Source organism: Tursiops truncatus, chromosome 2 (genome assembly GCF_011762595.2).
Source record: "Tursiops truncatus isolate mTurTru1 chromosome 2, mTurTru1.mat.Y, whole genome shotgun sequence".
NCBI classification, from domain to species: Eukaryota; Metazoa; Chordata; class Mammalia; order Artiodactyla; family Delphinidae; genus Tursiops; species Tursiops truncatus.
In genome coordinates this window covers 5063627-5091205 of record NC_047035.1, presented here as the reverse complement: position 1 = coordinate 5091205, position 27579 = coordinate 5063627, and the positions used below count along the sequence as shown (strand labels likewise).

At 50.0% G+C, this 27579-nt stretch overlaps 1 protein-coding gene across 7 annotated transcripts in view; it reads right to left on the bottom strand.

Annotated features, from left to right (window-relative positions):
* The window catches only part of DEGS2 (delta 4-desaturase, sphingolipid 2), a 74785-nt gene that overhangs the window by 42942 nt on the left and 4264 nt on the right, over positions 1-27579 (bottom strand). Inside the window, exons 2-5 of one of the 7 annotated variants that reach the window (XM_073800052.1) lie at positions 24361-24455; positions 21551-21712; positions 21323-21413; positions 12870-12932 (exon numbers count right to left, since the gene is read on the bottom strand). Coding sequence is in view for 1 of the 7 variants with exons in the window: in XM_033850619.2 (XP_033706510.2) it covers positions 3443-3464 (22 nt within the window). In the remaining 6 variants the exon portion in view is untranslated. The other 6 variants (XM_073800054.1, XM_073800051.1, XM_073800055.1 and 3 more) reach the window with 6 other exon arrangements.

The window sequence follows — 27579 nt, the reverse complement described above, 5'->3', positions numbered from 1 at the left end:
AACGACCAGTAAAGTGAACTCCCTGGCGTTCTCTGCTGCCCTGATTTCCACCTTCAGAACAGTTTTCAACAATGGAGTCGACTCAGGTCACGTTCTCGTACAAAAAAAAAAAAAAAAAGCTGAAAGGGTCAAGTTCCCTCAACCAAGCCTCACTATTAACTAATCACTTGCCATGTGCCAGGCCCCAGGGGGAGGGGGATACAATTATTATTATTGTCGTTATTAGTATAATAACATATAGACGGATAACATAATAATGTTGAGTGAAAGAAGTCAGACCCAAGAGAGCACATACTGTATGATTCCATTGATGTAAAGTACAAAAATCAGGCCAAATTCATCTATGGTGGTTAAAGGCAAGGTAGCAGTTGCCCTTGGTGGGGAATTTTGGGGGCTGAAATGCGGTTTGTTTTTTTATTTTTTATTTTTGTCTGCACTGGGTCTTCCTTGTGGTGCATGGGCTTCTCTAGTTGCTGACTGGGTGGGCTCAGTAGTTGTGGTGTGTGGGCTTAGTTGCCCCGCGGCATGTGGGATCTCAGTTCCCCCACCAGGGATCGACCCCGCGTCCCCTGCATTGGGAGGCGGACTCTTAACCACTGTGCCACCGGGGAAGTCCCTGAAATGTGCTATAACTTGATCTGCATGGAGTCACAGTGTAGACATAGGGAAGAATTCATCTGGCTGCTCACATAAGATTTTACACTTTAATGTAAATAAACCAGTAAAGCTAATATAATAATACTATACCAAAATACTAATGATTGCCCCCCCCCCCCATTTTTGAGCCCCGCTGGCAGGAAGGGCCGTCTCCAACCGCCGTGTCCTCACTGCCACGCACAGGGCAGCCACTTGGCCGCAACTCTCTCTATTCAACCTCACAACTTTTACAACCATGGAAACCGCGGTTTGGTGGAAGTGGGTCTTGTCTGACTCCAGTGCCTTTCCCGGGAGGTTCTGTGGCCACTGCAGCTCTAGGAATGAAGGCAGAGACGTGAGTCCGAGGATGGAGCCAGGGTTTCCAGCGGCCTGGTGGCCAGCTACCCCCGGCCAGGCCGTGAGGGGCCAGAAGAGGGAGGGTCTAATGCTTCCAGCAGGAGGTGACGTTCAGGCTGAGGGTTTAGACCAGTGGGTGAGGTTTAGACCAGCAAAAACTGGAGGGAGGACGGCAGCCCAGGTGGAAGAAACAGCAGAAGCAAAGGCCTGGAGGGAGGCAAGTACAAGGCGTGGGCGGGATAGGGTGCCCTGGTCAGGCTGGCACACAGGAGCTAGAGGAGGCTCAGCGGAGCAGGTGTGACTGGCACAGCCATGGGTTGGCACCAGGCAATGCTGGGTTCTGCTGAGAACTCTGGGGTCCTGAGAAACTTCCAGAAGGCTTTAATGAGATGTTATTAAACAGGAGTTGTTTGGGGGACTTCCCTGGCGGTCCAGTGGTTAAGACTGCAATCCCAATGCAGGGGGCACGAGTTTGATCCCTGGTCGGGGAACTAAGATCCCACATGCCGTACAATGTGGCCAAAAACAAAAATAAAAACAAAAAAAACAGGAGTTGTATTTGAGCTAATGTCAGCCACGCCCAGATTCACAAAAAAGGCTGGAGAAAGAAGACAGTCAAGACAGGGCGGATGTGACATCACCGCCCCCCCCACCCATCCCCCCTCCCCCCACTCCCACCACCCCCACCCCACCCCCGACACAGAGCTTCGCGCGTGCCTGGAATCCAGGGAGACACAACCAGAGCCCCTCCACCCAGGTGGCTCCTGCTGAGACACTCACAGCTGTGATCACTGGCAAGGACGCTGGACACCTCCCCCAAATGGCCCTAAGGAGGACAGGAACTCTGTTGGCAGCCCAGTCAGGGACACAGGGTTCAGAGACAAGCCGATCAAGAGGCCCCTGAATTCCATCTTGGGCATGACCACCGTTAGCCCTCTGCAGGGACTGCGGGATGGGAAAGAGTTTTGTTTTTGTTCAAGAAGCTGTTACTACGTCAGTGGAGCATCTTAAAATCAATGCCATCTTAGACACAAGGACATATTTTATATATATGTGATATAAATGGATATATTTAACCTGATGTTTCTTTCATTTAAAATTATATTGTGAAAAGGATGGTGGAGAAAAGGAAGGAGAAAGGAAAGACATAATAGTGTCATCATTACTCATAGCTGGGAGTCAGTAGATAAATAAAGGACTAAGGGTGTTATATAAACTTACAGAGGTAACCACAAGTACACAGCTACAAAATTTCCAAAATATCAGAAGAAATCTTGCACCTAAATTAAGCCAATAGTTTATAAACTACAAAAATAGAAAGCGTAAAATAAGATGACTTCACTGAGTCTAAGATAGATTTGTCACATCGATATATGCAAACTCATCTGTAAAGGGACCTGCCCGTCAGATGGCTCACGTTCAACTTTAAGCTGGAGGCAAAAGACACTCCCCAATCCAGAGGACTCAGAAGGAATGAAAATAGAAGCATGGTGCAAGGGATAACAGGCAAATGCAAACAAACAGAAAGCAGGGGTCAAGTTCAAGGCAAAACATTAGGTGGGGCCAAGAGGTGCACTTTATAATGAGAATGAGTGCAAGTCACAGTGAAGGTATCACATATCTAGTATGCACCAAACTGCATTCATTTGCTCTTCGGTGCCAACCCTGCATCAAATAACACAGTATCCACATTCATACAATGAAAAAAATACAGGGAGCAAGTGAAAAGCACATCGGTAGTAGGAAATTTCAATTCATCTCTCACAGATACGTGTATTAAGAAAATTAAGAAAAATTAAGATTAGAGAAGACAATAATATAATTATTGACATAGATTTAATTAATTTTTTTAAAGATCTTTTCTTTCTTTATTTATTTATTTTTTAAAAGTTAGCCTTTTGGGCTTCGCTGGTGGCTCAGTGGTTAAGAGTCCGCCTGCCGATGCAGGGGACACGGGTTCGTGCCCCAGTCCGGGAAGATCCCACATGCCGCGGAGCGGCTGAGCCCGTGAGCCATGGCCGCTGAGCCTGCGTGTCCGGAGCCTGTGCTCCGCAACGGGAGAGGCCACGACAGTGAGAGGCCCGCGTACCGCAAAAAAAAAATTGTAAAATGGTTTAGAAGAGAAAAAACAGTAGAACTAATTCAAATAAAATAAATCCAGTAGAAATAATTTTTTAACAATTGAAAATAGCAGGAATTCCCTGGCAGTCCAGTGGTTAGGACTCAGCTCTCACTGCCCAGGGCCTGGGTTCAATCTCTAGTGGGAGAACTAAGATCCCACACGCCCCACAGTGCAGCTAAAAATAAAAGAAAAAAGAAAGATTGAAAACAGCTAAATCAGTAGTTGATCTAGTCAAGGAAAGAAAGGAATAAAATACAAATACACTACAGATGACGACAGTGGTGGTAAATTTTTCACTGCACACCCTCTGATGCCTTTAGAGCTTACCTTTTGCGGGGAGAGAGGCCATAGCGAGATAAATCAATAAGGTTGTTTCGTGTTTTGGCAAAGTCCTTGCTCCCACGGGGGTGAGTGGCCTCTGCAGCAGGACCTGACGCCTGCTAGGAGTGCCTGTTTACCCGAAGCTTTGCCCTGCGCTTTGCGTATTTTTTTTTTAATAAATTTATTTATTTTATTTATTTATTTATTTTTGGCTGTGTTGGGTCTTTGTTGCTGCGCATGGCCTTCCTCTAGTTGCTGAGAGCGGGGGCTACTCTTTGTTGCGGTGCGCAGGCCTCTTACTGTGGTGGCCTCTCTCGTCGTGGAGTACGGGCTCTAGGCACGCGGGCCTCAGTAGCTGCAGCACGTGGGCTCAGTAGTTGTGGGTTGCGGGCTTAGTACTTGTGGCTCACGGGCTCTAGAGCGCAGGCCCAGTAGTTGTAGCACACGGGGCCCAGCCGCTCTGCAGCATGTGGGGTCTTCCCAGACCAGGGCTTGAACTCGTGTCTCCAGCATTGGCAGGCGGACTCTCAACCACTGCGCCACCAGGGAAGCCCGCTTCCCATAGTTTTGATGCAGTTACACGCCGTTTTCACAGCTTGAATACTGGGTGCAAACGGTCCTTCCTTGGATGCTTTCTAAGGCGCATCTCCCTTACCCTCGGGCCGTCTGAGGGGTCGAGGCCGGATCATTGGTCCCCATCTGGACTGGTACAGGTGGGGGTTCCGGGGCCAGAGGACACTTCCGGCTTCCCAGGCCTCACAAGTCACGACCGGCCTTGGCGGAAGAAGCCTCCCTGTCTGCATCTCCTCCGGGTCAGTTGCGGGTGGGCCAACTTCAGCCCTTTACTTTGCCTTGATGGACCCCCCAACGAGCCTGGGGCCCTGCCTGGGGAGAGGGCCCCTGCCCTCCGGGATAAACATCCCCATATAACGATGCTTCCGGATGGAGAGAAAAGCCCAGAGCCCTGGGAAGCCCCAGGGAGTCCAGCCGCTGGGGCCTCCAGGGAAGGCTTCTTGGACGAGGCGGCGTGCACGCTGAGACTTATAAGTCGGGACCTCACAAAGGGGGAGAGTGAGTGTTGGGGGGAGGAGGGCAGACTTGTAACTCCACGGCCCCCACAGACCCCCTCACTCCCGCCCTCAGAGGCTTGGAACTCTGGCTCAGCAGAGCAGGGTGGGATAGAGACAACGAGAAATGATCACTTTCCAGCGGACGCCGGACGACCTCGGCCAACACACACGTCATCGTCAGTTCATAGAAATTGGTCTTTTGGCCAAGTGGACGTCCGGGGAATTGCTAATCTGCAACCTGCTGCCAGCCCCCATTCGTGAGCCCCAGCAGCCCGAGGCGCCCTTTGCCGCCCCCTGCCAGCTGGTCTGTAAGCGCCTCGCTGCGCGGCAGAGCTCGGGGCCCGGGGCCCTGCCAGCGCGAGGATTGGCCGCTCTGAGTCAGGTGCCCCCGCCCCGGGCCAACCAGAGAGGGGGAGGCGGAGTCACCGGCGTGTCTCCTGCTGGGCGGGGCTGTGGGCGGGACGGCTGGGCTGTTCGCTCCGCCCCGAGCGCCCGGCGGGGGACTGGGTGCGCCCCTCCCGGCCCCCTGGGACTTCAGGACGCGGCGCCCTGGAGCTGCAGCTCCCGCCTCCTTTCCCCACTGCCTCCCTTCCCCACTTAGTGGCGGGGCAAGGTTTTCAAACCCCGAAGTGGCTTTTTTGGGATAAAGACGCAAATCCTTGCTAGGCCAAGAGGCCCTGCGGATCGGAGCCTTGCGGCCTCTCAGCCTCCCTTCGGGCCTCGTCCTTGCCGTTGGCTCCTCAGCTCCAGCCACAGCTCCCTCCTGCCCTGGGCTTTCACCCAGTCTGTGCCCTGTGCATAGTCAGCCCTTCCCCCTCCGGTCCCCTCCCCCTCCAGCCCCCATCTCTCCTCAACTGCAGCCTCCCTCCCCCCATTCTCCAGTTACGCTGACCCGTGCCAAACTCCCAGATCAAGGCCCCTGGGACTTTGCGCACGCCGCCGCCTCCGGGGTTCACCCAACCCCACCCCCATCACGTGGTCAAGAACAGTCCCTACTTTCCAGAGCCCAGTGCCTCTGCTCTGGCCCCACCAGTTCCCTGAGGACCCACAGTTGCAGAGACTTGAGTTCAAACCCAGCCCTCTGCCTGACACATTTGTGGCCGCCCTGGGAGAATGGCTCATCGGTGTTCTTGCAAAACAGTGCAGCCAACTTAGGGAGAACTCTGCTGATTTGCCGTCACTGAGCAGGGGCTTGGTGGACATTGAACCTCCACAGCCCAGCCTGCAAGGTCAGACATGTGGAAAGGGCCTTTCAGGTTCATAAACAGCTTTTTAACATTAACTCTCAGGTTCTAACTTCAGCAACATCTGACAGTGAAAATAGCCTGTCCTCAACATGAGTCTGGTCCCTCTGGCCAGATGGCCTTCTGTGCACCTCCAGCATCAGGTCAGGCGGGGCTGTAGGGCCCACCTCCGTCTCAAGTCTGAACTCTGGCTCAGCTCTGAATCCTGTGTGACCTTGGGCAAGTTCCTTCACCTCTCTGATCCTCTGTTTTCTTTCTCTCTTCTTTTTTTCTCTTTTATTTTCAATAAAATTAGTAACAGGTACACATCTTTAAAGGACAAATAGAATTACAAGGCTTAAAATGAAAAAACGGCAGTTTCCCGACCTTCTCCCCCTCCCTCAGCCCCACCCTGAGTCCTCCCCTCAGAGGCAGCCATTTGTGCTCCTAGAAGTTTCTTCTGGCTTTCACTTTTTTTTTTTGCGGTACGTGGGCCTCTCACTGTTGCGGCCTCTCCCGTTGCGGAGCACAGGCTCCAGATGCGCAGGCTCAGTGGCCATGGCTCACGGGCCCAGCCGCTCCGCGGCATGTGGGATCTTCCTGGACCGGGGCACGAACCCGTGTCCCCTGCATCAGCAGGTGGACTCTCAACCACCAGGGAAGCCTTTCACTTTTATATGTGTAAGCGACAGGCTTATACTGACAATTACTGATTTTTCACTTTTTTTTTTTTTTTTTTTTGGCCGCACAGCACAGCATGTGGGATCTTAGTTCCCCAACCAGGGATCGAACCCGCACCCCCTAAAGTGGAATCGTGGAGTCTTAACCACTGGACCGCCGGGGAAGTCCCTGATTTCTCATTTTTTTTTTTTTTTTTAAGATACGATCCAATGGCTGCCTGCTGCTGAAAGATGAGGATTTAGCTCCGTTAAACCCTGGTACCTCCACACTTGTCCCTCGCCCTGTCCTCCCAACGTTACCACACGCCTCTAGGTCTCTCACCTGTAACAGGTGCTGGCTCCTCAGGCCTGGTGTGAGGTTAAAATGACCTCCTGGATCCTAGGAACACTTCACACAGTGCTTGGCACACAGCAGGCGCTCAATAAATGCAGCTATTCAGTGATAAATATCTGCTGATTGCTTCAGGTATATTTTAAATTTTTTATTATAAACAGTTCCAAACATATGTAAAAGTAGAGAGAAGTTAACAGTCTGATGAACCTCCAAGGACCCATCACCAGCTACAGCTACATCAACCCACAAGCCTAAGGGCAACCACTTTATATTATGGGTTTTCCTCCCATCATTTCTAACATAAATAAAAATGTAGCTATTTGTGTCCCCCTAACCTTTTTAGATAGATGATGACATGATATATACAAGAATCAAGTGGGTTTTTTTAAAATACCTTTTCATTTATTTATTTATTCTCTTTTTGGCCATGCAGCATGAGCGATCCTAGTTCCCTGACCAGGGATTGAACCCGTGCCCCCTGCAGTGGAAGCACGGAGTCTTAACCACTGGACCGCCAGGGAAGTCCAAGAATCAAGTGTTTTTTTTTTTTTTTTCCTGTTTTTTTAACATTTATTTATTTATGGCTGTGTTGGGTCTTAGTTGCGGCACGCAGGATCTTTCATTGCGACACATGGGCTCTTCGTTGCAGTGCGTGGGCTTTTCTCTACTTGTGGCAGGGGCTCCAGAGTGCATCGGCTCTCTAGTTGTGGCACCCAGGCTCAGTAGTTGTGGCGTACAGGCTCAGTAACTGCGGCACGTGGGCTTAGTTGCCCTGCAGCATGTGGGATCTTAGTTCCCCGACCAGGGATCGAACCCATGTACCCTGCATTGGAAGGCAGATTCTTAACCACTGGACCACCAGGGAAGTCCCAAGAATCAAGTGTTCTTAAGTAAACTTTTTAAAACTACTGATTACAAATGTAACACAAGTTTATTATGTGTGTTTATCTCACACAATAATCTCACTGCCCAGCTCTGTGCAGGGACCACATTGCAGGAACGTGTGGAAATTGACAGAAATGTAGGTATTTGCCTACACACCTTTTAATAACACATTTATTGAGATACAATTCTCATGGCCTAAAATTCACCCATTTAAGCGGTTTTCAGTATATTCACAGAGTTTTGCAACCATCACCACTGTCTAATTTTAGAGCATTTTCAACACCCCAACAAGAAACCCTGTACCCAGTAGCAGTCGTGCCCCATTCCCCAGCCCCAACTAATCTACTTTCTATCTCTTTGGATTTGCCAATTCTGGACATTCCATATAAATTGGATCTTACAATATGTGGCCTTTTGTGGCTGGCTTCTTTCACTTAGTATATTTTCAAGATTCATCCATATTGTAGCATGTGTCAGTACTTCATTCCTTTTTAAGGCCATATAATATTCCACTGTAGTTAAAACATTGTTTTTAACCTGCTTTAAAAAATAACAACTTAAAGAAAACCCCGCATATTAGGAAAGTAACACACATCATTGCAGGCGGTCTCCTCTGAAACATGAGTCATGCAAGAAGCTTAGAGATCATGGCAGGGAACAACTTTGTCATTCACTCATTCACTCTTTCATTTATTCATTCAACAAACACCTGCTGAGCCCTGACGTTGAGTTGGGCCCTGGAGACCCAGAGGTGGAGCAGCCCTGGCCGAGACCTTGCCTGGGTCCGTCCAGCAGGATAGCCCAGCCTGAATACAAACACTTGAGATCAATGCAGATGCTCTGAGGAGAGATGGTAACAGCAGGAAACTAGAGTGAGGGGGGACCTTGTGCTGGGGCTGAAGCAGGTGGAGGCTTTCCAAGGAGTTGGGTGGGGGTGGCAGATGGGGCAAGGGCATGGGGTGGAAAGGCCTAGCAGCGGGAACAGCATGTGCAAAGGCCCAGAGGCATAAAAATCGGCCCTATGCTTCCCTTTCAAGCAGACCCACCCAGTCAGGAAGGCTTGCCTCTCTCTGCACACACCCTCCCCCGCTCCTCTCCTAGTCCCTCTTTCACAAGCCTATTACCAGAGCAGGCCTCTTAACCAGGCTTCACAGAGAGAACCGCAGGGAGGGGAGACCGGAGGCTAGAGAAGCCAGGGGTTTCTGAAATTGGACACAAAAATTTTACATCCTCATCTCCACACACCTCTGACTGATATTTACTTTCTCATCAGTTAGGAATGGGGGCAACAGTGGTGTCAGCTGCACCCGTGACTTTGTCACCAACAGAAACCCAGATATTTTCAAATCACATTTCAACTGAAGAAAAATCTTTAAATATCATTTACACTCACTGCTACTTTAAAATGATGAATTTTAATTTTATTTATTTAATTTTGGCTGCCTTGGGTCTTTTTTTTTTTTTTTTTTTGCGGTACACGGGCCTCTCACTGCTGTGGCCTCTCACGTCGCGGAGCACAGGCTCTGGATGCGCAGGCTCAGCGGCCATGGCTCACGGGTCCAGCCACTCCACGGCATAGTGGGATCCTCCCAGACCAGGGCACGAACCCGTGTCCCCTGCATCGGCAGGCAGACTCTCAACCACTGTGCCACCAGGGAAGCCCCTGCCTTGGGTCTTTGTTGCTGCACTAGGGCTTCCTCTAGTTGCGGCGAGCAGGGGCTATTCTTTGTTGAGGTGCGCGGGCTTCTCATTGTGGTGGCTTCTCTTGCTGCAGAGCACGGGCTCTAGGCGCGCGGGCTTCAGTAGTTGTGGCCCACGGGTCCCGCCGCTCCGCGGCATGTGGGATCTTCCCGGACCAGGTCTTGAACCCGTGTCTCCTGCATTGGCAGGCGGATTCTTAACCACTGCGCCACCGGGGAAGTCCTAAAATGATGAATTTTGGACTTGCAGCTTTGGTCTTTTTATTTAATGTGCTAATAAATAAAATACACTACTACATTGCACACGTGTTTAAAATTTTTTATTAATTGCTTTTCTATATAATTGGTTTCCTCCATCTACTCATTTTAAAATACTGTTTAGAGAAGTCCATAGGTTTCCCCCAGACTGCCTCTGGGGTCCGTGGCATGCAAAGTTCAAAGGTGCCTGGTCGAGAAAGAGGAAAGTTCTCAGGGGTGGCAGTGGAGGCCCCAGGGGAGGAGCAGGGGCAAGAGGCCAGGGCCCGGACCGTGGGGAGAGCCCGTAAAGGGCCTGCCACCCGGCCTACGGAGGGCGCAGACGGGACTGGTCCTTGCGGGGAGGGAGGAAGCCACTCCGGCCACTAACCCGGTTAATCTAACCGGACCCCAAAGCCCGACTTGTGAGGATGGTCAAGGCTGCCGCATTTGACAGCCTACAGCGTGCCAGGAGCTCCAAGCGCATCCCGTGTTACTTTCGCACCTTCCGATGACACAGGCCGGGAAGGCGAGGCGGAGGTCCCCAGGGCAGCCTGTGGTTCCCTGACGCCGCAAGTCACCCCCACGCTCCGCCAGCGCAGCCTCCGGACCCTGCCTGCCTGTCCCGCCCACCCTGAGCGCAGGTGCCACGGGGCGAGGGGGCACAGCGTCCGGAGCCATCGCCCTCTTGGGACGCTTGCTGGTGCTGATTCCCCCTGGCCTGGGGGAGCGACTTTCCCAGCTGCTGCCATGGGCCTTCGGACCCGGACGCGACGGGGCGCACCGGCCATGCCGGTGGGGGGAGGTGGGCCCCATGGGCCCAGATGCGCCGCGGCGCGCAGCCTTGGACAGCCCAGCACTCGGCAGAGATCCCGAGAGTGCCACCCGCTCAACAGAGGGGGCTCCTCAAGGCCGGCCTGTAGTGTGACAGAATCCCATCTCCTTTTTTACAGGTGGAGAAACTGAGGCTTAGAGAGGCTGCGTGACTAGCTCGAGGTCACACAGTGAGTTGGTGGCAAGGCGAGAAGAACCCAAGCCCCTGAACTCCCCGGGCGGGGCCTCTCCCCACGACAGTCTGAGAAGGCAGCAGGTAGAGCCCATGAGGTGTGATACTAAGGTAGGGGCCAGCTGCACATTTCGGTGTTCCCAAGGTAAGATGTGTGTCGTAAGAGAAGTGAAAAATTTGGGCCCCCAAACAGGGACACACAGTTTGACCCATTATATTTTTTAAAGGGCCGGTGGTGTGGGGTGGGAACTCAGAGCCAGGCTACCTGAGTTAAAACCCTGCCCTCCGTCTTCCCTGTGACCTTTAATTTAAGAGCTCTGTGCCTCAGGTTCCTTACCTGTAATAGACATACCTAGTCAGGCAGGTTATTAATGCATTTCTAAAGCTGGGAAGAAATGCACCAATAGTTAACAGTGAGATTTGGGGTGATTTAATTTTGCTTTATTTATACTCATACCTGTACAGTGCAAGCTGTTTTAATTCCTGCTCACTGGAAAGTTTCGAAACACTTGGAACCTGTCTGTCTTAGTTACTGACGTATCCCAGCACTGAGCATGGTGCCTGGTGCACTGGACATGTTTGTTGACTGAATAAGTAAACTATCAAAAACAATGCCCGCCCTCTTGGAACACTCATTTGAGTAAAGAATAATTCTACCCAAAGCAATTTTGATAATATGCAGAAATAGAGAAAGAAGAAGAAGAAGAATGTATGTATATGTATAACTGAATCACTTTGTTGTACAGTAGAAATTAACACAACATTGTAAATCAACTGTACTTAAATAAATTTTTAAAAAATGAGGGCAGCACAGAAAAAGAAAAGAAAAGAAATAGAGAGCCACAGGAGGGAGGGGACCCATAGCTAAAGGGAAGGGGCAGGCTGCCTGGAAGAGGTGATGTTAGTGGCAAAAGGGGTACGGACGTGACAGCCTTTGGTAGTGTGTCCGCACGGACAGAAGCTAGGTGTGCCACAAGCTCCGCAGGGCACAGCACTAGGGAAGGGTGGACAGGTGGTCCAGCCACAGTTGAGGGCCATGAGCATCTTGCTATAAGTCTGGATTTTGCCTGGGGGCAGTGGGGACCCATGCATGCTCTGAAGCAGGAGAGAGCTAGGATGGAGATGGAGCTTCGGGAAGACTAGCTGGGGAGGCCCAGGGCAGTACCCCTTAGGGTGCCACAATGGTCCATTTGTGAGGTGGTCTGGTCTGGGAGGAGGAGAAGAAAGGGATGACATTTCTGAGAAAGTTGATCAGGAGTCGAACTTCCCACAGAGCAAATGGCCAGCCCAGATGGCTTCACCTGTGACTCTCACATGCATTTAAGGAACAAAGAGTTCCACTCTTACACAAACTCAGAATGTAGAAAAAGAGGGAAATGCCCCAGTCCTTCTGTGAGGCAGTCATAGCCTTGACACCAAAACCTGATAAGGGAAATGGGAAAAAGAAAAAGTACAGGGCAATCTCATGCATGAAATACAGGCAAAAATTCAACGTGAGTAACAAACGGAATCCAGCAATACGTGAAAAGGATAACAACACAGCCAAGGTGGGTTAATCCCAAGAGTGCAAGCAGATTGGTTCAACATTGGTAAACTCAGCATAATCTATTGCTTTAACAGAAAAAAAATGAGAAGTCATACCATCCTCTCTATGGTTGCAGATGAAATTCAAGCTCCATTCATGAGAAAAACTGTTGGCGAACTAGGAATGGAAGGGACTTCCTTGCCCTGATAAAGGGCAGCTACAAAACCCTATAACAAGCATCACATACAGTGCTGAAGCACTGAAAGCTTTCCCTGTGAGACTGAAAACACGACAAAGATGTCCATTGTCCACTTCCAGTATGGTTCAAACTGTCCTGAAGGTCCTGGCTAGAGCAGTAAGGCAAGGAGAAAAAGGGTATAAAGATTCAAAACGAAGAAGCAAAATTGTCCTTATTTAGAGAGGATAGAAAAGTCACAGAACCAACACATAAGTTACTAGGACACAAAGGTTTTAGCAAGGACACAAAGGTTTTAGCAAGGTTGCTGGATATAAAAATCAATGTGCAAACCCCGCCCCCCCCAACCCACCAGTGTTAAAAAAATTCTAGCTAAGACAATTAGAAAATGAAGGAAGAACAACCATTTACAATAACGTCAAATATAAGCCTCTTAAAACACGTACAAGACCTCTTTGGAGAAAATCATAAGACTTGATAATGAGATAAAGAGGCCTCAGTAAATGGTGAGATATACCATGTCCATGGATTGGAAGACTTAACATTATAAAGAGAGCCACTCTCCCCACATGATACATACGTTCAATGCCATCCCAGGTAAAACCCCAATGGGCTGCATCACAAGGCTCTGCACTGGGCTTACCTGCAGGGAGAAGGGAGGATCATGGTCAGGACAGGGCAATGTCTCTGGGGTTCAGCAGTGTTTTTATGGGGGGGGGAACATTTTCAGGCGAAACTGGTCCATTGCTGTTGGCCTTGTAAACTGATGCATCCCTTTGGGGGCAAAATTTGATAATTGTATATATCAAGATCTATGAAAATGTGGAATGCTTTGACTCTGTCATTGCTCTCCTGAGAATAATCCAAAAGAAAAAAAAAAGTAATTTATTCCTTGCCAACGTTATTTTAATCCTGAAAACTGGGAGGAAAAAGCCCCTCAGTATCCAGCCACGTGGCTTGAATTCTGGCCACCTACTAGCTGCTTGACGTCAGGAAAGCCCCCTCTTCTCTGGGTCCGTTTCCTCCTGTGTGGAATGGAGGGAATGGTGTCCAGCCCTCGGAGTGACTGCAAGGCACCTGGCACCCAGCCAACAGCTCCCTGAAGCCTTTCTGGAGTAAGCATGCCCCATGCTCCCGGGAGGTGACTCTCCTGAGGTTGATGCAGCCAGCTAGGCTCGGCTACCAGCCCAAGTGCCCTGGAGACAACGTCCCCATGGCTGCAAAACCCCACCATTCTGCTCTGCTCAGCACTCCCCGACCACCCCCGCTTCCGGCACCCCAGTGCTGTTCTACAAGCCGCTTCAGCTTCCCAAGCACCCACCTCCACACCCCATCCAGAGGTGCCCCGGCCAGGGCCAGCTGCTGCAGCTCACCAGAGTGGATAGCAGCACCTGGCTACAGCACAGCACCTGCTCACACACCTGCTGGCCCTGGGCTAGACCCGGCTTCAGCGCAGCTGCCCGCCTGCCCACCGTCACTCCCGTCTGTCTGGATCAACTGCCATTTCCTGCATTTCCTGTGCTCTGACCGACTTGGCAAAGGCACAGGGCGAAAGGGAGGTGGCCCCCGGCCTCACGAGCTCCTGGGTAAGTTAACGACAAGCCTCCAGGCTCGTGGCTGTCTTCCATGAGGATGGCCTCCACAACCAGCTGATCCCACCACAGAGGCCCCATCTAGGAGCCCCCGCCCTGGTCCTGCTGAGGAGTGCTCCTTGGTCTGCAGTCTCCCCACCCTGGGTCCTGAGCCCCTGGATGCTACTGCAAGTTACAGATAAAAGGCCATGTAGAAACTAGCGAAATGGGCCACGTTGTGACTTTTTTGGGGTATTTTTCACAGATATCACAAAATAAGTCCATTTCAACCCAGAGGGGACTGACTTACCCAAGGTCACATGGAGTTAGCAGAGACAAACAGAATCCAGGTCTCTGATTGTGGGCTAGGGCCCGCCCCGCGCGCCAAGCTAAGGTGCTTTACATACAGAACCTCACCTCATTCTTACAAGTGCCCTGAAAGCCAGGCCTGTTTCCCCACTGTGGCTCAGAGAGGTTAGGTCACCTGTCCAAGGTCACACAGCTAATAAAGAAGCAAGGGGGGCCCTGTTCTTCCTAGTCAGTGTCCAGCTTGGGTCGCATTTAGGACGCAGCCACAGAAGCAAAGAATTGTCAAGCTGGAGCAGGCAGGCACTGGAGAAGCCCAGCTCATCCACGGTCAAAGCCCAGCAGGACACAGCAGTGAGCGGGAGTCTGTTTGGAGGCGCAGACAAGTTCCTCCGTGCTATGTGGGGACAACAACAGACACTCAGAAGGACGTGCAACCCCCAAAGCAGCAGATGATGATACATATCTGTGGAGAATGTCCCACAGAAAATGAAATAAAATCCAGGGATCCAATCTGACGCAGAGAATGCAGATACAGAATAATGCACAAGGACTAAAAGACTGGTGGTTTCTGACGCTCGATGAAACGTGGAATTCAGAGGAATATCTCCATTTGGATTTGGATTTGCTGTTAATGTTGTATAGCTTTTGATTAGTGTACTTTATGAATACAATGCTATACACATGATTTCATTTGAAAAACCATATTGTATTTGGGTATCTATTAATAGCTTATATTGGGCCCGGGTTTGATCCCTGGTCGGGGAACTAAGATCCCGCCAGCCGCAAGGCACGGACGAAAAAAAAAAAAAAAAGAAGAAAAAGTTTATACTGTATAGAGAGATTATTTTTTAGTTCAATTTAAAAAAAAGAAAAGAAAAGCACAGCAGATGCGGGGCGCTTCCCACGGCTCACACTTAGCGGCTCCTGTGGCGTTTCCCTCCCCAACCAGAAGGTAAGGCGGGGTCAGGCTCCCGTTGCAGGAACCCAGGAGCCCCCACAAGCACGCGCTGCTCAGCCTGCTCTCCCCTTGCCTTCACACCCTTTTGTCCCAGTTAACTCGGAAAGCTTTAAGGTCGTTTGGGAGCCCAGACAGTGCAGATTCCCACTGGAAGGGACGGCCGGCCTACTGTAGCTCCAGGAAGGCGCCTCCGTCCTGTGTGCCCCACTTGCCTCTCCTGCAAATCCAGGCGGCTTCCTCACCTCACCTGGATCCCGAGGCAGTTGTTCCACTCCAGAAATAGCTCGTATTTGTTTTACAACTTTTGAGCTGATACAGATTCCAGCCTCATTTAAGGCAGAGGAGTTTCTTTGTCCCTGAGGTAGGCCAGAACCTGCCCTGAGGACAGAGCCACACCCATGACCCAGGTCCTGCTAGAATTCCTTGATGGGCTTTGGAATCAGAGCTTTGTTAAAACCAACCAGCAACTAGGTTTAAGGGCAGGGGGCCCGGCCAGGTGTTAAACCACCCCCAGGTATATGCAGTGTGTAAAGGATAGGCTGAGTTTAAAGCAGGAAGTGACAGCTAGTTAGTTCTACCCCTTCCCTGACCCATTTTGCATTGGGAATTAGAAAGACGGAGGCTCTGGGAAGTCACTTTAGTCCAGATTCCATATTAAGCACCTCTCTGTACAAGCCCTGGGAAACCAGCTGCTTGCTAACAATGGAAGGAGGAGAGAGAAACAACAGGTACCCAAGGCAGTACAGAACTACACGCCACGATGCTGCAGGGGAAGGGAGAAGGAATAATGGGGAGGGGTTGCTGCCCAGTGCGGATGGTGAGAGACGGCTCTGTCTGGCCAGGCCGCTGTAACACAGTGCCATAGGCTGGGTGGCTTATAGACAACAGATATTTATTTCCCATAGTTCTGGAGGCTGGAAGCCTGAGGTCAGGGTGCCAGCACGGTCGGGTCCAGGTGAGAGGTCTCCTCCTGGCTGCAGATGCCCGTTTTCTCACTGTGTCCTCACAGGGCAGAAGGAGCAGAGGAGCTCTCTGGGGTCCATTAGGGCACTAATCCCATTCACAAGGGCTCCACTCTCATGACCTAATCACCTCCCAAAAGTCCCACCTCTTAATTAATACCATCACATTGGAGACTGGATTTCAACACATGAATTTTGCTCGGGGAAACATTTAGTCCTTAGCAGGCTCTCTCTCTGCAGTGGTTATATTTCTTATTTTATTCATTTATTTATAAAATAAATTTATTTATTTTTGGCTGCGTTGGGTCTTTGTTGCTGCATGTGGGCTTTCTCTAGTTGCGGTGAGCGGGGGCTACTCTTCGCTGCAGTGCGGGGGTTTCTCTTGTTGCAGAGCATGGGCTCTAGGTGCGCGGGCTTCAGTAGTAGTTGTGGCTTGTGGGCTCTAGAACGCAGGCTCAGTAGTTGTGGCACACAGGCTTAGTTGCTCCGCGGCATGTGGGATCTTCCTGGACCAGGGCTCGAAATCGTGTCCCCCGCATCGGCAGGCGGATTCTTAACCACTGCACCACCAGGGAACCCCTGCATTGGTTGTATTTTAAACCGACAGGGGTTAACACAGGGAATTAATTTACAAAATCACTGGATGGGCTGAAAACAATGGGCCAGAGATCCAGGGATGGCTGAACCACGAACAAGGGCCGAGACCAGGAAGGCCACCACCGGGATTGCCGAATTCAAAGGTGTGCAGCAGGGAATTGACCCAGGGATCAGAAGGCAGGGTGACGGCTGGAGGTACAGCCGTGGATGCGCTGGTGTCTCTGTGATCTTTCTCGCCAGAAAACCAAGTACTGAGAAGCCTTGCACGGAGGGGTGCTCAATATGGGAACTGGACTGGAAGTGATTTCCCTCCAGAGCCTCTGTCTTTCTAATTCCCAACGCAAAACAGCCCTCAGCGTCAGAGAGGGGGTAGAACCAATGAACAAACGAATGAAGGAACGAACTAACTGCACTGCCACCTCCTGCTTTAAATTCAGCCTGTCATTTACACACTGCATATGCCTGTACACGGCAAAGCTGACACTTTATTTCAGCCTTCCAAAATTGAGTATCTGATCGAAGAAACCCAATTTTCACCCAGAACCCCAGCGACCAGGGAGTCTGGGAAGCAGAGCAGGGAAGAAGGTGCCCAGCCCATCCTCCTTCCCAGGAGGCAGAGGGAGAAAAACTCCCCACAGGCCCGACGCTGCTGGTGCCAGGGACTGGATGGGGAGGGAGAAGGCCTGTTCCCAGGTTTTGGTTGGTGCAGTGGGTGGGCGGCGGGGAAAGCGTGGAGCTGGGGGGCCGGAGAGGGCCAGAGTTCAGCTCCCACAGAGCTGAGTCTCTGGGCCTCTTTCCCAGGCCTGTATTTCACAGGGCAGTGGGGAGCTTTTCTGTAGAAGATCATTGATCAGGGGAGAAAAATCAATTAAAGCCCACTGACTGGAAAAGTAACTTGGGCTGGAATTTTTCTAGGGGAAAAGCAGCTCCAAACCGTAACTTATCTACTGCTCTATTAATAACACACGAAGCCACAGCCGATAAGCAGAACAAGCGTGAAGCGTATACATTAACTTTATACTGAAGAGGGAGGAGCCAGTGAAGCCGGGGAGGGAAGGATGACGTATGGGGACAGGAAAAGGGAAAGCAACAGAGGAGGAGAGGAAAGCCCGGGAAGAAGCCAGGGAGACAAGGTGCAGAAAGGAGAGAATCAAGAGGAGGGAGAGCTGGGTGCAGAGGGGGAAGCGTTGGGCGACAGGGCCGCAGCCCCACATAGGCAGCGAGAGGCCCGGGTGATGAGAGGCTGACTGTGCCTGTTCTCCCATAAATAAGAACTCTATTTAGTTCACCAGGAATATAAAAATACGCCATGCTTCTGGAAGCAGGCTCCAGCTCCTCTGCCCCGAGTCGCTGACGTAACCCATAACCAGCAGGAAGAGCCGTGATGCGATCCTCAGCCTGCTTCCTAGTGACCCAGATGTGCGCTGCCTGCCTCCTTCCAGCTTATTTCCCGCACTTGCTCAGAGCTCAGTAGATAAGCTTGTTTTCAATTCTTTACATTCTCCCTTGCCTCGCCTAAGGTGACCGTTACTAACTAAAGAGTGGGTACATTCCCGTTCCTTTCTTCGTGCTCATATAACATAAAGATTATCTGTATATCTATATCTGGGGGGGGGGTGGGGAGAGGATGGGGACGATGGAGGGGAGAGAGGAGCCGACAACATATACACACAAGCACAACCGCAAGCCTGCTGCCACACGGAACATAAACGGCGCACCGATCAGAGAACAGAGGTGGATCAAACAGGGAGGTCTTCTGCCCTGCCCGGCTGGAGTGCTGAGGAGGTGGCCTTTGAGGTGGAAGTTGAAGGATCCAGCGGGCAGAGGTGGAGCCTGGGGAGGAAGACATTCCAGAAGGAAGGAAAGGCAGGGAGGGACAAGGCACACCCAGTGTGACCGCAGAGTGACATCTTGCAAAGGAGGAAGGAGTAGGGCTGACAGGAGGCTTGTAAGAGGAGGTTAGGGCCAAAGAGCTGACTTGGGTCTGCCTGGATGGTCAGAGCTCACAGACGATGGGCGTCAACCAGGATGAGCGCGGGAAAGGCCCTTTCAGCTGAACCTACAGCCTGAATGCCTCGCCTAAGTGTCTCACGTGGCTGGACGAAATCAGGTCTAGGGGCTCTGGACTCAAATTCTTTTTTTTTTTTTGGCCACGCTGCGCAGCTTGCAGGATCTCAGTTCCCCAACCAGGGACTGAACCCAGGCCACGGCAGTGAAAAACATCAAATCCTAACCACTAGGCCACCAGGAAACTCCCCTCTGGGCTCAAATTCCACGACGCCCACCAAGTTAGTGGATTCTAACACTGCCTCTTCCACCTGAAGCAACAGGTTCCCTGAAGGCCGTCTGGTACCCGGTGGGCCTGTTCTTCGCTGACCCCTGGGTGCCTAGCGGGGTGGCTGCCACGTGGGAGCACCTAATCTAGTGACTTGAACTTGCTGCTCTCTCGCTTTCTGTGTAGTTCGCTGGGGAAACTGATGACGCCACTACACCTTCTGAGTGCTGCAGGAACACCCAGGGCTGTGGGCACAGTGAGCGGCTCTCCAGGGACGGTCTCAGAGGCAGGGGGCCGACAGGTACTAGGGGAGCATTCTCGGGTGGTAAGAAGTCAAATAACCTGCTCTTTAACTACGAGGGAAGGGGGGAGATAGGTAGAACGCTTGAAAATGGTTAACCACTTCACTACTCTTAGGTTTTTAAATGGGGAGAAAGCTCCCAGCCACCATTCTTCCTTCTGATAGGGAAATGGTACAGTTAGTTGTCTAAAGTATCCAAAAGATCTGATACAAAATGGGAAATGATGGGAAAAAAGCACAAATTTAATATGGATAATTTGGCTTCCACAAGCTTTTCTTCATTTGCTACTTTAAAAAAAATTATAAAATACTTATTTGTACACCCATGTTCACAGCAGCATTATTCACAACACCTAAAATGTGGAAACAACCCAAGTGTCCGCTGAGGGATGAGTGGATTAGCAAAATGTGATATATACATACGAAGGACCATCATTTGGCCTTAACAAGGAAGGAAATTCTGACATACCTCATGACATGGATGAATACTGAGGATATTTTGTTAAGTGAAATAAGCCAGACAATAAAAGGACAAACACTGCGTGATTTACTTACATGAGTGAGGTACCTAGAAGTCAAATTTACAGAGACAGAAAGTGAATGGTGAGTGTCAGAGGCTGCAGGGAGTGGCAAGTGGGGAGTTACTGTTCGACAGGAACAGAGTTTCAGTTTGACAAGATGAAAAGAGTTCTGGGGACGGACGGTGGTGAGGGATATACAACAATACAAACATACTTAACACCAACGAACTGCACACTTAAACAGGCCTATGATGGTAAATTCTATGTCTTTTACCACAATAAAAAAATCTAACAGTAAAAATACATGTGTGATAACTGCACACAAATATAAACAAACAAACAAACAAAAACCTACCACATAAACCCCAACTGCTCAAAATCCTAGTTCCCGGAAGCAAACGACACTGTTTTGACATGTTTACTTTCCACTTCTCCTATACCTTTCCCTCAAAAGAGCTGGGATTATAATATATACATAAATGTGCTACATTTTTGCTTATTATTGTATCGTAGCATTTTTTTCATATTAAAAACGTTTACAAAATTAAAAATCATTACATATAAAATCTATCCCGTGGATTCCATATGGACGGACCATAAAATTACCAAGAGACAACCCTTTAGACACGCAGAACGGTAACACCCCCTTCAATGTCCCTTCCCCTCCATCCCATTCCCTGGTCTCTCGTTCCCCAAGGGAACAACTTACAGTCTCCCCTGTGGCAGTAGGTCAAGAATGGGCCCCTGCAAGTTCCTCGCACCCCAGGACAAGGGTTTACGTGAGAAGCCCAGTGGGAGCAGTGGGTTCACGGCTCCACAGGGCCTGACCCCTGACTCTGCAATTCCCTTCGCCTTTCCACACAGTCACAAGATAACGCCACAGTCCTTGCCATCACGCCAGTTTCTGGGCAGGAAGGAAGAGGGGCCGTCTTCTCTTGGGGCTTTATCTTCTTATTAGGGAAGGGAAGCCTCTAATGTAACATGTTTTCCTTAATATTTCACTGGCCAGAACTGGGTCACGTTCTCCCCGACTCCTTTTCACATCCATCACTGGCTAAAGGAAGTAAGACTGCCTTGGGGGGAAAAGAAAGGGACTTCCTGGCGGTCCAGCAGTTAGGACACTGTGCTTCCACTGCTGGGGACCTGGGTTTGATCCCTGCTCGGGGAACGCAGATCCCGCAAGCCATGTGGCGTGGCCCAAAAATAAATTAAAAAAAAAAATTTTTTTTAAAAAAGGACTGCCTTCGCTGTTTAGCCAATCATGATTTATCCCGCGAGCTAAGATAGTTCCACCCTCTTCCCGAAGGAGCAGATTTCTACCTGCTACCCGAAGAAAAAACTGGGGCTCTGTAAGGAGGGAGCATTGGATGCTGGGAGAAGAGTGGTCGCTGGCCAGACACCAGAGTGGATGCCACAGGGACCTGATGTATTCTGCTAAACAAATGCACACACGTACATCCGCGTGACATACAGTAACGTGTTCAACCACTCCTCGAGGCTATTTCTAGAAGGGATTTCTGATGTACGACCCCAGCTTACATAAAGGCTATGTGAGAGTCAGCAGCTAACATCGAGCTGGTGGAATAACGTGATGGACGACGGTCAAGACGCCTCCCGTCTCCACAGGCTCCTATGACAGACACAGCCAATAAGATGAAGATCCACATATTACATCTCGTATGTAACAGGTAAGTCACTAAATTTGGATCCAAAGAAAAGCAACGGTTTGAATAGAGGATGGGGAAAGGCGATTTAAAAGCTACATACATGTGAAAGCAAGCAGTGGCTGGTTTGCAGCTCTGAACACTGAAAGGGATGAGTTCCAGTGAACCTTGACACCATGAAGTCACAGCTGAACATGGCCAGGCCCGCTACAGGTGGAAGCCAGAAGCGGACAGACTGTAGTCTTTCATCGAGTAGGCTTTGCATCTAGAATTCAGTGGTTTGGGGAAAAAAAAAAAAAAAGGGATGAGTAAGCGTCCAAGGGAAACTACCACTTCATGGCTGGAGAGATGTGTGTGAGCAGATCTATAAAACACCTCTACCTGCCTGTAACACAAGCAGCATTGTTACCTGCTTACCACTGGATTAATACATGAATCAAGGCATTTACTTCGGCAGGAAATGGTCTTTCTATGTGGACTCCCTCTTTGTTGTGGCAGTTGCACTGGGGGTTTGCTTGTAGTAAAACGTTTGCTTTGAGAGGGCTGGAGCAAAGACTGTGTGGGCTTTGTGCAGGTCAAAATAAGACCGTTTTTCCAAAGCACAGTCTCCTTAAAGGGTTTCATTTTTGAAGACACTTTTGAGAGATAATTAGAAATATACACTTTCATGTAGTTTGGGATAAGCAATATTCTTTACTTGTTTCACATTATAAACCAGTTTTCACTGTTTGAATTTCCTAGAATTATGTCTAATTTCCAGACACTTATTTGCTCGCAAACGTGGAAATTCCTACTACTCAAAAAATCTTAAGGACGAGTAAGCTAAATTCAGGGTTCCCAGAGTCTGATTACTTTAAGACTCTGCCACGCTGCTTAGCCCATGAAGCAGCATTTTCCTGTCCCCACCAACCCCCATCAAAGTACACCACCATTCATTTAACACTTAGGGCGTTCCAGGTCCTGAGTAACTCAGATGCAGGAACAGCTACGAGAAAGCAGAAGAAACATCTCTACCTTCCGGAAGCTTCCAACTCAGGAACTATCTACAAGTAATTAAAGTAAAAGACAGCTAACTGCTTAGCAAGTTGGGAATTTTCCATGCTGCGGGGAAACGGAAGACCAGGGAGGGCGTTATTTGCAACTGGAGGGTCTAGGACGCCTTGAGGCAGGCTCCGAACTGAGCGTGAGGAAGGCATTCCTTAAAGAACGGGAGTATGAACAAAGGCGGAAAACGAAGGGGCAGATTCACCAACAATGACGCTTCTGTGAGGCGGAACTGCGGGGGTGGGGTGGTGCCGGGAAGCAGCAGGAGGGAGAGTGAAAACCAGGAAGAGGTGAGGGAATTTATTTCGCACCTATTACATGCCAGGAGCATTGTGCGTATTATTTAGATCAAACGTTACAACAATCTTGCATAGTAATATTCTGATTTTACAGATCAAGAAACTGGCCCAGAGGGGGTCTCCTGGTGGCCTAGTGGTAAGGATTCCCGGCTTTCACTGCCGGGGCCCAGGGTCAGTCCCTGGTCGAGGAACTGAGATCCCACCAGCCATGTGGCCCGGCCAAAAAAAAAAGAGTGAGAAATGCGAGTAGAGGGAGGAAAGAGAAGACGACTGAAAATTGGGGCATTATTCCAAGGTGAGGTTGCCAGACAAAACGCAGGACAGCCAGTTAAATCTGAATTTCAAATAAACAAGGAAGACTTGTTTATCTGAAAAACCAAAAAACAGAAAGAAACTGGCCCAGAGAGTTCAACAAACTCACCTGAGATCACTTAGCTTATAAATAGTGGAGCAAATATTCAAAACCGGGTCTGTCTGATCAGAACTCCTATTTTTTTCCTGCTATGCCATGCTTCCTTTGAGCCCAGCCAAGGATTCGGGACTTTATTCCACGTGCAGGAGGGCTGGAGGACACAGAAGGAGCATCAACGGGCACTTCTGCTCTGACAGGGCGGACGCAGGTCCGGCATTGGGCAGACGAGAAACTCCCTACCCTCAAAGCATGTGCAGCTTTGTGGATGAGCAGAAACATTAACAGCCGTTTTCATTATAATGTGAGGACAGTGAGAGCAATTTGGTCAGAATGCTATGGAAATTCCCCCCCAAGGAAGGCTTCCTAGAGAGGTCATCTGAGCTGTTTCGGAAGAGGAATAAGGTCGAAGGAGGTGAGAAAGGATCTCCTAGGCAGAGAAAAACAGTCTGAAAACAAAGGTGTGAGCTCTTGTGGTGCATGTATCTGGGAGTAGCGGGAAGGACAGAAAACGAGGCCGGCAGGTTTAGGAATGCCTGGCTGAGGAGCAGCTCCACCCCGAGTTTGCACTGGAGTAACGTGGTCCCATCTGCATGTTAGAAAAACCCAGGAGAGCCTTGGGAACAGAGAGGGCTGGAGGCAGGTAGAGCGGCTGGTCGCCAAAGCTTTAGGTGAGAGAGCGCCAAGGCCTGCACCAAGACAGTAAGAGCAGGAATGGAGAAAAGTTGGTTTGAAAAATATTTAGGAGGACTTGGTGGCTACACACGGGGATTACGAAGCCAGAGGAGTAGATGATTTCCAGATTTCGGCCCCGGGCAACTGGGTGTGACTGGTGAGAGGGTAGGTGCCCGAGAGGAAGAGGGCAAGAAGGTTGTTAGGGAGACCCCGTGGGACACTGAGTGGGGACAGTGGATGTACGTCTAGAGCTCTGTGGAGAATCCAGACTAGAGACAGAAGCTAAGACTGCTCAGCACGCAGGTGGCTGTTAAGGCCACAGGGATGGATGAGGTGACGCAGGACAGCATACAGAAGAGGGCCAAAAGGAGGAAAAGTCAGAAGCGAGAAGATGGACAGCAGAGCTAAGGAAGGAATCCGGGGACCGAGCAGCCGGCCACATGAAGTGCAAGAAAGGATGAGAAAACGAGGTCAGAAAAGCCTCACCTGGGCAGGGCACCACAGCAGGTGAGGACACAGTACCTGCGGCTCAACAGATGGAGCAGAGACTCTCAACACAGACCTGGTCTCAGGAGGCTTCGCTGGGAATGGAAGGAGATGGGCAATGGTTACAAGGAGACACAGGGTCAAGAGACAGCCTTGTTTCTGAAGACCAGGAGAGGGATTTCCCTGGTGGTGCAGTGGTTAAGAATCCACCTGCCAAGGCAGGGGATGAGCCCTGGTCCGGGAGGATCCCACATGCCGCGGAGCAAACTAAGCCTGTGTGCTACAACTATTGAGTCCACGTGCCACAACTACTGAAGCCCGCGCACCCAGAGTCTGTGCTCTGCAACAAGAGAAGCCACCGCAATGAGAAGCCAGCGCACTGCAACAAAGAGTAGCCCCCGCTCGCTTGCAACTAGAGAAAGCCCGCGTGCAGCAACGAAGACCCAATGCAGCCAAAAATAAATATATTAAATAATAATAAAGACCAGGAGAGACTTAATCCAAAGAAAAAGAGCCAGGGACAAGAAAAGAGCCAGGGACAGACAAGAGATGACAAGTGATGGCACAGAGCCCGAGAGGAAGAGGAGGAGGGAACACAGGTAGAGACAGGACACAGGCTCATCCAGGAGCGGCCACAAAGGGAGAGCTGGTGTCTGAGGGAATGAATTCTGACCCTTCCAACTTTCTTGAAGTAGGAGGCATTGGAAGTGGGCTACTGCAGTGGGGATGGAGAGAAGGACACAAGCAGATTTCTTATGAACTTTGAGGCAAGTAATTTAAAGAATCTGCTGAGCAAAATGGTGGAGGGGGGCTGAGTCGGGACAAGTAAAAAGAAATGTCAAGTGACATCACTTAGGTGATGTCGGGGACCATAAGTCACTGCAGAACTCTACATACACAAGTGGCGTTTCTTCCAGTAGATGCCAGGATCTCAGAAGTATACAGACAAAAGTGATACAGACAAAAGGGTGACGTTTTATCAGCCATAAGCAGTGCGGGAAGCTGAGGATGCTGGTAATCGATTGTGGAGTTCTGGTCTGGGAAGGAAAGAGAGATTAGAAAATTGAAGGTTTGAGGCTGAAATAAAGGGATAACAGGAAAGACGGTGTGAGAGCTGGAAAGGATAGGAGATTGGGAGTTTAATGTTCCAAATGTGGGACTTCCCTGGCGGTCCAGTGGTTAAGACTCTGTGCTCCCAATGCAGGGGGCATGGGTTCGATCCCTGGTTAGGGAACTAAGATCCCGCATGTTGCACAGCGCAGCCAAAAACAAACAAAAAGAGATTCCAAATATGGCACTGCTCCTAGGAATGACAAGGACCAGGATATGGCAGCCGAAGAGGTGGGAATGAAGGTAGCTGGAGTTTTGGAAGCCAACATAAAGAGGCTGCAGTGACTCAGACGACTCAGGGGCTGGTATGGCCTAGGTTTGAGAGAAAGATATTACACAAGTTTAAGCGCCAGGTCTTCGATGAGCACGGGAGACAGTGAGGTGATGATAGAGAGGGGCATTGTGGGGTGATGGCTTTAGCTTCCAACCATGTCAGTCGGCACTGCCTTTGGTATGATTTGGTCAGTCACTAGGAAAAGATCCAGGCGATCCACGATCACATTCTCGCTGCAATGACACCGCTGTTTACTCAAAACAGTGCAAGGACACTCCCAATCCACCCCTCGGGGAATAAGGGGATGGCATGGTTTAGAATATGATAGTTCTTCCTTTGCATCCACCCTTTAAATCCCCCAATTAAAACTGTACACAAGCGCTAAGGAAGTTTGTTGGCAACCCTGTACTGGGACGTGGAGAGAGGAGACCGATGCTCATCCTCTTCTGTCTGCCACCTCTGGACTGCTGTTTCCCTGAGTGGCAGCTGTTGACCCCTCCGTGACGACGATACCCTTGCCAAGTCTTCCTGGGTCTACCCTTTCCAAAGCACCTCTGTGTCACAAGGGGAAAAGTGACCAGTAAGACACAAGCAGCTGGATCCCAATGTCGACCCACTTCCAAAAAGAGCTCCAGTGTTGAGAAGTTGAGTTCTGATTGACACAGAAAACACAAAAGCAGTTGTTTAGCCTACTTTTAGTAGACAGTAATCCACCTAGCTCGGGGAGATTCAAAACTTATCCCTGATATGACAAATCTCTTTAAGAAAAGTCTGGCTAGCAAATGAATTCTTATCTGCTCTAAGAAACCAAGTAAGCACTGGGTCCAGCCTATAAGGATGAGCCCTGAAACCAGCACAGAAACTGAGAGGTGAGTGGCAGAGGCTAGCTCACCTGGAGCGAGATGGTAAGAAGGAAATATAATCAGTCCTGGGAAGCATCAAGCCTTCACACTGTTTACTTACCGTCACGGCGGATTCCTATAAGCCTGAAGACTGGCACCGTTAGGCCCGTTTTGAAGCCGAGGAAATGAAGACCCGAGAGGCTACAAGACCTTGTGGATGTCACCTGGATGACAAAGGGCACAGCCAGGCCCCGACCTGTTTGGACGGCACTGCTCTGCTGCTGCCACTCATCAGTTTTGCCTCCCTAAGTACCTTTGTAGCTGGTCTACCTTCCAAGGCCTGGAACTCCAAGACCATTTCCATTATTAATCCCCAAGTTCAAGTGGGACTCTGAACAAGGAATGGCTCATAAAAAACGAAAACGAAAAAAAAGGACATGATGTCAGTAACCAAGTACTGAGAAAACCTCAGGCATCTCAGTAGCAGTTTTGGTGGATTAATTTGCTCATTTGATGAGTTTCTGAGACAAAAATAGCCCTTTTACACTGAGTGTTGTGGGCTTATCGCAAATATTTACAAATTTATCACTTAATTTATTTTATCTACTTTCTTTTCACATAGAAATTAACATTTCAGGAAAAAAAAAAAAAGCTGGTTTGCAGCCAAGCACTGGCCTTGGCACTTGGTGGTTTATTTAACTCTCAAGTCCCAGGTGAAATGTCCCCTCCTCAGGAAGGCCTTTATCTGACTAGCTTGGCCTAGGTCCACTTGTCCCCAGACTCTCCACTTCTTGTCAGGACTGCCAAGTGGAAGTGAGACCGGTATCTCTGAGCTCTCTGGTCATAGCCTGTCTCCCGTCTGGGCGCATTGTTTGGTTAACGGCAGTATTCTCCAGCCTCGAAGAGCAGGTGCTTGACAAACAGGGATGAACAGCTGGGCTCACCTAATCCGCCCGTCACTCCTCTTTAGCAAACGGAGAAAATCCCTAACAG